General features: G+C 35.2%; 1 protein-coding gene and 1 pseudogene across 1 annotated transcript; one reads left to right on the plus strand and one right to left on the minus strand.

Annotated features, from left to right (window-relative positions):
- Positions 1 to 393: 393 nt before the first annotated feature.
- Positions 394 to 3,641, minus strand: LOC132272571 (beta-amyrin 6-beta-monooxygenase-like; annotated as a pseudogene).
- Positions 3,642 to 6,662: 3,021 nt separating this feature from the next.
- Positions 6,663 to 11,735, plus strand: LOC132273819 (nifU-like protein 1, chloroplastic). The gene is made up of 3 exons (XM_059774894.1): positions 6,663 to 7,092; positions 10,829 to 10,965; positions 11,040 to 11,735. Exons 1-3 carry the CDS (start codon positions 6,759 to 6,761, stop codon positions 11,226 to 11,228), a joined length of 660 nt encoding a protein of 219 aa, XP_059630877.1. The 5' UTR covers positions 6,663 to 6,758; the 3' UTR covers positions 11,229 to 11,735.
- The last annotated feature ends 759 nt before the right edge of the window (positions 11,736 to 12,494 follow it).

Consider the following 12,494-nt stretch of genomic DNA (forward strand, 5'->3'; position numbering starts at 1 on the left):
GGTGGGGGATCCACCACACCTCAAGATCACTTGTTTGATGAAGATGACAATATTGCATTAGTATTGGGAGTTTATTTGCATCTATGTTGGTCAGAAGGAGACAAACATAATTCTTAGTACTCTGTGGCATTGTCTCACAAGTTTTCCCTCTCGTATATAGATATGTAAATCTATATATGTATCATTCCTCTTTTTCCCTGATAAATTTAACTTGGACTTCTTTCTATTTGCAGAACATGCCTACAAACACACAACTCATAAAAATCACCTGAGTCATTTTTATTTTCACTAGTGAATGATTTCAATAAAATTTCCCATTTCTTAGCTAAGCTCGATCACTTAACAAGTGGCCAGGCATACATGAAACTGATGAATAGCCAACTACTGCGAGGTTTATATATTAAGAGGCAGGAGGCGAACTGGGACACCATTCATCGGAGTGGGGGATGCGTGGTGTTGGGAAACGTGCTAGTTTTAAAAACTTTTCAAGGGATTTAAATTCATAGATCTTGATTCATCACATAGAGACAAGTTTTATGCAAAAATAAAACATGATGTATCATTCAATTAAAAGATTGAATACTTACATCAAGGTTTGAGTAAACCTTAGATCTTTCCTCTACAGTGAATGTTCTCACTTATTGTAGATCCCTTTTGCTAGACACCTTTTCCATGGATCTCCATCTTCTTGGTAATTGTTTTGCCTTTAGGAATCACTCATAAGCTTCTATGAATGAACTTGGAAAACTAGGCTTGTGGGAGCCTCCAATAGATGAGAACATAAACTCTAATTTTCTAGAGAGAGAAAATATATTCCTTTTTCCTTCTAATAAAATCACTCCCTAAAATATACATAGACCATGTATATTTATAGGCAACATAAAAATAAAGAAAAGGAAACAACAAATCCTTCTCCATCTCTAATTCATATGTCTCAAATCTAATGTGATTCCAATATCAAGTTGGGCTATGAGTGAGAATCCATTGGGCCTATTATTTTATTGGCTATAATGAATTAATAATTGGCCCGGTCCATAGACCCAATTCAATTAATTTATACTCCACTAAAAGAAATTAATTGAACTCCAATTAAATAATAAATAACCTCTAAGTCAATATTGCACTTTGACCCCTCTATGCATAATTAGTTATCGGATAAATAAAGCCATCAATCCGACTACTTAATTAATATATCTATTTTGGTACCTCTGATTATTTCTAGCTTGATCACAATAAAACATTTGTTTGATAAAAATAATAATTTAAATAAATAAATATATAATAAATCATTTTGTCTAAAAACACACGAAGGCCTTCGAATTTACTTTGTGATCAACCATAATCAATACAAAATAAATACAAGTAGCAATGATGCAAATATTGAAAATATAACCCTCTAACTATTAATAACATAACTACCCAAAGTGTCGGTCTAAGAATTCCGAAGAATCTGCCGAACAAATCAAAGTAATTATTAATTAATAAAAGAGTCTATACTTTTCTCATGCTTAAGAGTCAAATGCCATGACGGTGATAGGGAGTAATTGCATACGACGGCTCTCGCAATATATCTCAACCTAACGCGGATCCAGTTCAAGTCTTAATTAATTATGAGTCCATCCATAATTACCGACTATGAACAATTTATAATTACTATTTATATATCATGCATTGATTGCCATCACATACATATATATAAATATTTCTTGTAATTACATGGACACTATCAATTTCATAGTGAATCGAAACATAATACATTGAATTCACCAATTATATAAATCATAAATATTTCAGATATGTCAGGAACATATGTCACTATAATCCAGATAATAATTTGCTATGTCAGGGCATATAAATCCCAACACGTGGAACACTATCTTCTCATTAGGAATTGTTTTCTCCATTTCAAATTTTGTCACCACATTATGCATGAAAACAAGTACTTCCAGTCGAGCATACTCTTTTCCAGGGCACATCTGAGGTCGTCCACCAAAGGGTACAAAAGTGTACGGCGCAGGTCCACTCCTTTCAAATCTTGATGGATCGAACTTTTCTGGATTCGGGAAGTATTTAAGATTTTTGTGGGTTGAATGTACGGTCCAAAATGTCTGCAAAAAAATCAATTCCAGGTAATAAGCCATTAACTTTATGTCATGTGTTGAGTAATATAAATCCCTTTACATGCAGGTTCATATCCCTCCACATTAAGTTTTGATAAAGAGCAACGAGACGAAACTCGACGAATTGACATAGTTATGGCCTTCTTGGCTCCAACTATACAATTGTGGTGGGCCCCACAGCTATGTGAGACAACTGGCTGTCAGGTATCTGTCAATTTTATAATTTTCATTTGAAAAAAGTCCGAAGCAGGTAATCAAAATGGGATATTGATTTGATCAAATATCAAAACCCTTGGAATAATTGTTACATACCTTCCATCCCTTGGGAATTGTAAAACCAGCATATGTGAAGTCAGTTATGGTCTCTCTAAAGGCTCCTTGACCAGGAGGTGCTAGCCTCAGTGCTTCGCGCGCCACATTCCAAGAATACTTCATCTTCTCGATGTCTTCCCAACCTAGCAACTCTTCGGCGCCTTTGGACTTTGCAATCTCCATTTGTTCTGTCGACAAAAGCAAATCAATTTTGAGCTCAGAGATCAAACTTTTTAAGACAATGTTGAGTTTGGAGTTATTAGAATTTACCTTTGAAAACCTCACTATAAATGTGAGGAAGTTCTGCAAGATAGTTCAGGACAAAAGTGACTGCAGTACTAGTTGTATCATAGCTTGCAACTAGTAACCCTACAATGTTATTAGAAATCTCCATTTCATTCATGAACTCCCCATTTTCATCTGTCACTAATAGCATCCTGGACAACAAGTCTTTAAAGGGTGTCTCTTTGTTCTCTGTCAGCTCCTTCTTCCTCTGCCTAATGATCGCCAAAAGCTCCTTGCGAACCATTTTGCCCCCTTTGATGGCACCATTATAAGCTGTCCTGGGAAGGTCTATTGGCACGGAGAACATCCCCGATGTCACAAGGTTGAAGGGCTCAGCCAGCCTTGCCACATGCTCAGGATCCTCAATGCTCATGAACAATCTACATGCCAATGCAAACGTGTACTTCTTCGACATAGGAAGAACCTTCAGTTCCTTGTAAGGAGCCCATTCCGTGTCCAAATGCTGGCGTGCCATCGAGTCCATGATGGGGATGTAGTGCTTGAGAGCTTCCGGCCTCAGGATTTCGTGGAGGAAGCTGCGCTTCAGTGCTGACACTTCTTTTAAGGAGTCGTCGACAAAGGAAGGGAAGAGCAAGGCCTTTTTCATCGAGCGTGCCACCAGGAGGTGAGAAGCTTGCTCTCGTTTGAGAACAAGAACTTGTTCCCTGATGCGCCACAGAACACTGCCATTTGCTCTCCCTATAGGGAGGTTTGGAACACGTTCGGCGAGTACTTGTTCATTCTGTCGAATATGAATTTTTCTGGTCCCAAGGCAAACTCCATGCTTTCTCCTACTATAGGCCATCCGGTTTTACCGGGTGGAAGTTTTGAGCCACTGGGATTGCATTTGTGAGCTCGGAAAATGAGAGAAATTGAGACAGAGAGGACTACAATGGACAGCAGATATGAATAGAACACATCCATACTTGCTTTCTGATACTTTAAGACTACAAAAGGAAGGTGAATGTGTGTCTTTGCCTTTTGGAAACTTTGTTAAGAGTATAAATAGGCAAAAGGGGTCCAAAGTCCTTTTCTAAAATATACTTTGTGTGTCTTTTAGTGTGGCAGAGTGACAAACTAATAGAACAGAAAGAAGTATGTGAGTGTGTGTGTGTGTGCGCTTTTGCTTATGCATTTTTGTGTAATAGTATAGGAAGTTTAAAAGGTTCAGATTATGTTATTCCATTTTGACATTTTCTCTGGTGAATCATGACAAAACTTGGCATTGTCAATTTGTCAGCACAATGAGAATTCCAAAGGGTGTTTGGTAGTTTAACAAGATTATCTCACTGTCACTTTGTGTTTACTCTGGTGTGTGAAAATGAATGGTATATTGATTTCAATTTTCCATGCTCAGTGAGCTGTTTACACTTACAGACAAGATTGTTTAAGTTGGATAACTACATATTCTAATCGATTTTACAAATCGCGTTAGGTTGTAGTCAGATGAGATTAACACTAGACTCCATTCACTTCATCGAATGGATAAACATTATTTGACGACACTTCCTTCTTAATAAAAAAAATATTATTGTGCCCGTTACGCCGTGCAACGAGTGCATTCAATCATTCATTATCGACGTGTGTAATATTTGCGAGAACATCTATATTACACTAACGATCTAAATGCACTCATTAAACTGTGTAATAAAATTTTTCTCATTCTGGAATCTTGTAAATCTTGATCATGGAAAAGTTAGTTGGCTGGCAGTTTAAAACACGAGGTTGATTAACAAACTTATATATAAAAATGCACCCTTTTGTATGCTTTGGTGTGTGAAATGATTGTAATAGAAGAATTGTTATGAATTGAAGATGTGAAATTTCAAAGAAACTATTATTCACTTTTGATTATTTCATTACTTTATCTATTTATTTCTAGATATTTTGTCTGAGACTTGTTGGTAGAAGCACTTTACTAAAGGCTTTGATAGCACTGTATATGATGCATTTTGTTAGATCTCTCACTTTTTGATTGCTACTATTAATCAACGGTCATGTCATGAGGGACTAAAGAAACTCTCCTATCAATTAATATTTATTTGTTACAAAATGATCATACTATTATGATATTGGTTTTTCTGAAAAACTGGTGGCACCCTTGGTTTTATTTATATATGGGTAACGAAATGAATTATCTCAGATGTTAATATCATTATATATATATATATTCGTATATTATAATTTATAAAGGGTAAAGTACAGTCACATCCCCTGAAATTTAGCAAAAGGATACTAAGAAGAAACTTACCTGTTTTTTAGACAAAGATACCCCCTAAAGGTTCAAAAATGAACAAAGATACCCCTTTACATGAAAAATTGACCAAATTACCATTTGACCGTTTAGGAGACTTTTTTAACTTTACAATTTAATAAATTAGACTAATCTACCCTCATGAATAATTTATACATAAAAACAAAGTAAAAAAAAACTTTATATTGCTCACTTTTTTTTTTTTTTTTTTTTTTTTAATTTACTTTATAAATGTTCCAACTTCTTTAAAATGTAGACATCTAAAATGATTTTTTGATTCAATACATATATTTCAAATAAATTATATTTTGTTATTACTTCTTTTCTTTTTCTTTTTTATTTTTAAATTAAGATGCTTAATTCTTTCATCTAAAAAAATTAAACTAATCTCATTTCTTTAAAAATAAAAAAATGGTACCAGTATAACTTTATGCATCTTAAATTATATATCAAATATTATGCATTTCCCAATATAAAATAAAATAGGTACCATCTTAACTTTATGTATGCCTCTGTTTTTTTTTTTTCCTTCTTTGTTTTATTATTATTATTTTTCCCTTTTATGATGGGAAATGCATAATATTTGATATATAATTTAAGATACATAAAGTTATACTGGTACTATATTTTTTATTTTTAAGGAAAAGAGATTGGTTTAATTTTTTTAGATGAAATAATTAAGCATCTTAATTTAAAAATAAAAAAGAAAAAAGAAATAACAAAATATAATTTATTTGAAATATCTGTATTGGATTAAAAAATCATTTTTGATGTCTAATTTAAAGTTTTTTTTTTTTTTTTTTTTTTTTTTATGTTACCTTTTTTTTTTATGCATAAATTGTTCATGAGGATAGATTGGTCCAATTTATTAAATTGTAAAGTTAAAAAAGTCTCTTAAATGGTCAAAGGGTAATTTAGTCAATTTCTCATGTAAAGGGGTGTCTTTGTTTATTTTTAAACCTTCAAAGGGCGTCTTTGTCAAAAAATAGGTAAGTTTTATCTGAGTGTCTTTTTACCAAATTTCATGAGTGTGACTGTACTTTATTCATTTATATACTACTACTAACATAGCAGTAAGTTTGGGCCTGAATAATTTGTAGGCCCAACATGACCTAACTAATAGTAGTAACACCTAAAGTTTTACTCCAAGCCCATCTCTCGTTTAATATGCAAGTATAGAGTCTTTCTTTCCAAGCCCAGTACACCCACGCTTTGGAAGATAGCTCTCTCTCATCTGCTCTCATTTATTTTTCCTTCACCGTCGAGACGAACTTATTTTGGCCAGAAAAAATTCGAGCCAATTCAAGTCGAAATGAACACTCCTTTAGATTTGCCAATTTAAACATTCCAAAATTTAGTTAAGCTTGACTCGATTACAACCCTAACACAATGGATCAAAACAATTGTGGTCATTCATGTCACATAGAATTTTATTAGTTAAGTAATACTTTGATAATTCTGAAACTATCCACTATAATTAAAAAAAGAAGACTTAAGTCACACCATAAAATGACAAAATTTAAATCACACATAATGAAAATAAGAGCCATAGCATGTAAGAGTGTGGGAGCGAGAACAAGTTTGAAATGTAAAAGTGACACCCTTTAGAGGAATTGTATGACTTAGGTTATGACTTAGGCTAACTAGTGGGCGATAGCCTTACATCAGCATTTTATGGCTTTCACCGTTCGTGGCGCAACGCAAATCACCCAATATTTGCTGGGTTTTCTAAAACCATCGCAGATGCCCCCAGAAATAAGCAGTTGATCAATCTTGAAGCCACTACAATGGCAGCATCCTTATTTACTACAACCGCAGCAACTGGGTTTTCTAAAAATTCATACCTATCTTTTCCACCACCACCATTCTTCCCAACCGAAGCCAATAATATTTCTCCATCGTTAGTTTCTTTTAAACAAAGATGCAGATGCAGATCCATCACCACCGTTAAAGCCGCCGCCTCCTCCGCCACCGGTGGACTCTATTCCTCCAAAAAATTCGATCTCACAGCTGACAACGTCCACATCGTTCTAGACGATGTTCGCCCTTATTTGATCGCCGATGGTGGAAACGTCGACGTTGTATCTGTCGAGGACGGTGTCATCTCTTTGAAATTGCAAGGTTCCTCTTCATTCTTCCACTCCTCTGTTCCAATTGGATTTGAATTCAATTGATTCATTTTTTAATTTGGATTTGAATTGAATTGATTTCATTTTTTAGTTTGACTTGATGATCGGAACAATTAATGAGTTTTTACCATCTTTTATGATCTGGGTTTCTCCTAATTTTTTATATTTTTTTATACTTTTCAACAGCAAGAATAAGAATTTTATATATCAATATCAGCTAGTTAGAAATACATTTGTGTTGCGTTTGAGAGCACAGAATCAACACATGGGAATTGGAATTGGAAGATGTTTAGTTGAAATTTTAAATTGAGTTTCCTTCAATTCGATTGGGTGAGCCTAAATGTAGCTTTAGCAATCAGCACCTCTGGGAAATCCTCCTCCCAGATTCTATCACATTTCTACATTTTGCTAGCTTGACTACCTAAACAATGAGCAACCTCATTTACATTTCTAGGTATAAACACCAAATCAAATGACTCCTTTAGCTAAGGAAAGAATTTAATATCTTCAATAACAGTGGTCGTCAAACCGAACAGAGGAAGCTGTGCTTTCCTTCACTGCTTTAACCACTACTTCCGGATCTCCGTTGTTGCGCCACTACCAGGGACATGGCTTTCCTAATAACAAGCCCTTGGCCAACAGTTGTGTTTAATCTCTAATTACCATTCCCCCACCAGCCTCCAAAGAAATTGTTGAAAAGAGACGCATCAATATTAATTTTACCAGTTCCGACTGGAGATTTACACCATTTTAGAATAGTTCTAGGCACTGTTTGAGTCATCCATCTATCCAGCCTATTGGATGTCAAAATGTTGTCATAGGCATGAGGCATCCATATATTCCAAGTGCTGACCAGCTACCGAGTTTGCTATTTTAAGAGAATCCCACATTTGCTTGTTAAACACCCATTTTTTCTTGCTTTCTAGATTTGCCAACAAATAAAAGCAGCTATGCATTTGAGAGAGAACCCGTTATCGGCTTTGTCCCATATTCCCACACCTGAGCCCTCCACCAAGAATCCCATTGACCAAGAGGAACTTCAACACAGTTCAACCTCAAAACTGAGATCTTCCAAACAGTAGCTGCTCTAGGACACCGACATAAAAGGTGGCTCACAGATTCTGGTTAAAGGCCACACACTTGGCAGATATTATTGTCCACCAATTTCCTCTGATCCAAAGCTTCCAATACAGCGACCTTGTTATGTAAACAGCTCCGATGAAAACATTTTTCTTTCTCCCTTTATATGCATATATATATATATATATAGAAATATTTGTTTGTTTTTCCCTTTCCTTTGGTTGAACGAATGTTGTTATACTGAGACGAGTATTCCGTAAAACCAAATTTGTAAATTAGGTTATTATTTTTTATGCATACATGTATTGGTGCTGATCATTTGTTTTCTTGGACCAGTGAAATTTGGTGTGGTTGAATTGTGTTCTTCAGTAAAAGGAAAGTGTCATGACTCATGAGTTTGTAAATTTGTGGTTTCCTTGGCATCCATCCCTGATGTAATGCCTTGCCCAAGAAACTGTACTTAAATTTCTGTCATTTGGATGTCTTTGGCCTCATTGGTTGTGCTAAAAAATGTCTTAATGGAAGATCTTTTGAGGGAAAGGAATCCTCCATTGGGGTGTTAAAATTTTCTATCATTTGTAATTTGTTTTGTTGGGGTCAGGGGAGAGACTACTCCTCTCTTGAGGATATTGTTGATTTTATGAGCTCTTTGAGTTCATAGGCTCCGTTTTGTCTTTGTATAGTTTGGGACGCGTTCCCCTTTTAATACAATTTACTTATCAAAAAAAAAAAAAAAAAAAATGTCTTAAAACTCAACTAATAGGAGTCTTTTGCTACAGATGTGCTTGAAAGTTGAAATTTTCACGTCTTTAAGTTCCAATTTAGGGATTCAGGTTATCAAGTTTCTCTTTCCGTTTTTACCTTACCTTTATTAATGTTGATGTGGATAAGTAATTACATAAGCTACTCAAGGACTTGGTCTCGAAACATATAAACATATTCATCACACTAAGGTCTCTTGTAAGACCTAAACTGTTAAGATAACTTAGATGCTTAGAGCCCTCATATGATTGCTTTTAGAACATATACCTCACACCACATGTAGAAATTGGGACGGGGAAGAAGAATGCTAATAATTTATGACTATAGCAAAGTTCTTGCTTGAAACTACAGCAATAAGTATAACACAACATGCAGCCAAGGCGTCCAATGTCATCTATATGATAGAAGATTGTTAGTCAGGGCATTGCATAGTCCATGTAGAGATGAAAAATCATATTATAGCTATATGATGCTATGCAAGTTCTGAACTTCTGTCTACGATGAAAAACGTCAATTATTTGGTTTCAGATGAACTGAAAATTGTTGAACATGGAAAAATTCATGAAATATGGTGCCCAATCTGTTTTGGTAAATTTTTCCTCAAGCCGGTCCATAGTTTGGGCTCCTTGCCCCCAGACTCCTATAAAACCCTTTACCCTGTGATCTCTCTTGGGAATAAGTAGGAGGTATCCCTGGACTAACTACTTGTTCTAATCTATGATGGTTTCCAAAATACTCAGAGTGAAACATGTAATTACCGCTCATGTTTTATTTTCCATCTGCCCACGTGTACAATTGTACCTAGATGGAGCGTTGAATAGATATTGGGTGCGCCAGGCATACCATGTCATTGGTATGTCTACTCAATAAAAATGCACCATATCAGCTTCTTGACGGCATTTTTACATGTAAGGCAACTCTGTTTTATAACCGGACGCAGGCTAAACGGCCTTAACAGAGGTTCACCTTTGTTAACCCATGAAATTTGTCTCGCTTACAGGTAAAAAAAGGTTGACAAAAAGCTGATATGTTTTGTTTTCATTGGGTGGGCATACCAATGACGTGATATGCCTGGCGCAGCCAATATCTTCTCATGGAGTGTCATGGTTGAAGGATTGTGCATTAAAAATAAAGGAAGCATAAACATAAACAAGCAATTCTTAAATATGTGTGAACACCGTGTTTAAAATGTTAAAACTTTTAGATTACATCAATGACATTTTCTTTAACCTGTTATGGAGCTAGAAAAAATTCTCTCCCTTCTCAAACGCATAGGAAATGAAAGAGATGGAAATGATCTAGTTGATATGGCATGTGGTTCCAATTTCAATTGCCTATATTGCATGGACATTTTAGTATATCCTTAATATCTGTGCTAGACATGACACGACAAGTTTTGGAATTCTGTTCTAGTTTATTGGGACATGTCTCAAACAGAACAAATTAAAAAACATTTGGCGATGTTTTGATGGCCTTACAAAGCTATGATTGAGCTTGGTATTGCCATTGATGGGAGAACCGTAGCCCAGTAGAGCGAGAGGGAAGGAAAAGTACACATGCTCACTTTATTCGGAGTTCATAGGATGACTTCTGCATATGCTCCTTGTATCAACATGGATACTTTAGGATAATTTGAGTATCCATATTAAGAAACCATTTTGCATAGAGAACTTCATTAAGATAATGGTGAAGAAAATTGACCATGGTTATAAGTTGGATGTGTCCATATGCTCTTGATCTTATAGGGGTTGGGGGAATGTGATGCCTACAAGCTAAACAATCATCCACACTTGACACGCACGCTAAGTCAATGCACCACATATAGTTAATTGCCATGAATCGATTGTTCTTTTTGACCCAATTAAGGATCTTCAATGAATAAACAGGAGCATGTGGGAGTTGTCCTAGCTCAACAACCACAATGAAGATGGGGATCGAACGAGTGCTGAAGGAAAAATTTGGAGATGCAGTCAAGGATATTCGCCAAGTAGATGATGACCAAAAAAGTGAAACAACTATTGAGGTCAGTTTTTAACTAATGTCATTTGCTAAAACAAGAAAAACAATGTTAAATGACTTGACTCAGCACAATTGCAGGCAGTGAATGGTCATCTCGATATACTGAGACCAGCCATTAAGAACTATGGCGGGAGTGTGGAAGTACTATCTGTTGAGGGCGAGGATTGCCTTGTAAAGTATGTGGGTCCTGACTCCATTGGATCAGGAATCAAAGCAGCAATCAAGGAGAAATTCCCAGACATTGTAAATGTTGTGTTTACTGGCTAGGTAGAATAGAACAGAATGAAGTATGTAGATGTGCGTGTGTTTGCTTTTGTTTGCATTTGTAATAGAATAGGAAGTTCAAAAAGTTCAAATTCTGCTATTCCATTTGACATTTCCTCCACTGAATCATGACAATACTTGGCAATGTCAATTGTCATCACCATGAGAATTCCAAAGGGTGTGGTAGACTAACAAGATTATCTCTAATAAGACTGTCACTTTGTGTTTACTCTAGAGTCTAGGCGGTCACCAGGGAGCTGTTTACACTTGTAGACAAGATTTTAAGAAAATCTTGATCTTATAGAATTTAATTTGCTGGCGGTTTGAAAAGTGGGGTAGGTTAACAAGATTATCTGTGAGAAAACTGCAGATTAAACTTTTGTATCAATTAGAATCTATTTATTAAAAAATGATTGTACCATAATATTGGTATTTGCTTGAGGCACTGTACTTTAATCATCATTTATTGATGACGGAATGAAGTGTCTCACATTTTTTTCTGATAGCTAATATCATTTTTTTTTTTTTTTTTGGTTTATATTCCCAATCTTTTCTGCTTGTCAACATTCATATGGAATTAATGCAAGAATGATGATTATGATGATATATATATTTTCTGTCAACATTTTCTTTATGCAAATGATTATTTATAATTAGTTTAATGGGTCAATTCCATTGGACTTCCTGTCAAAATCGATACTTTGTATGTTGATATATCTTAGGGTTCAAAACCTGATAGTATGTCACCTAGCTTGGTGAGGCTTGGATTGGAAGGCATTCCTTTAAAAGGAACAACAATTACCTTCATCAGTTGCGACTCTCCAAAACTTGATGTATTTGGAGCTGGAAAACAATTTGACTTGCATTGATACCCCCGAACTGAGTTTCCATCAGAACTTGCACTGCTGAATCTAGCTTATAACAAGCTGACCTTGCCGGTACAGCTAGGTAATCTTTGGCAATCTTCAGGAGACGAAGCTTCAATTCAACTTGGTTGGAGAACTTCCAAGTCATATTACTCAAATTAAAAATATTGCAGAAACTCAATATCAGCTGGAATTTACTGGATTAACTGCAATAATCCAAAAACTGGGGAGGTAAGTGTAATAAACCCTAACAAGAGAGGAGGTAACTGTAATTTACCCTCATTATTTTTCCTTAAATTAGCTATATTCAACAATTGTGCAATTCTATACTCATGTAGCCTGTTCTTCTTTCCAAGTCATTTTTCAGTGAAGTGTGAACTCCATCTATATATATATATATATA

This window comes from Cornus florida, unplaced genomic scaffold (genome assembly GCF_030987335.1).
Source record: "Cornus florida cultivar Cherokee Brave unplaced genomic scaffold, ASM3098733v1 CherokeeBrave_3.0.0_Hap2_Chr09, whole genome shotgun sequence".
In the NCBI taxonomy this organism is placed as follows: Eukaryota; Viridiplantae; Streptophyta; class Magnoliopsida; order Cornales; family Cornaceae; genus Cornus; species Cornus florida.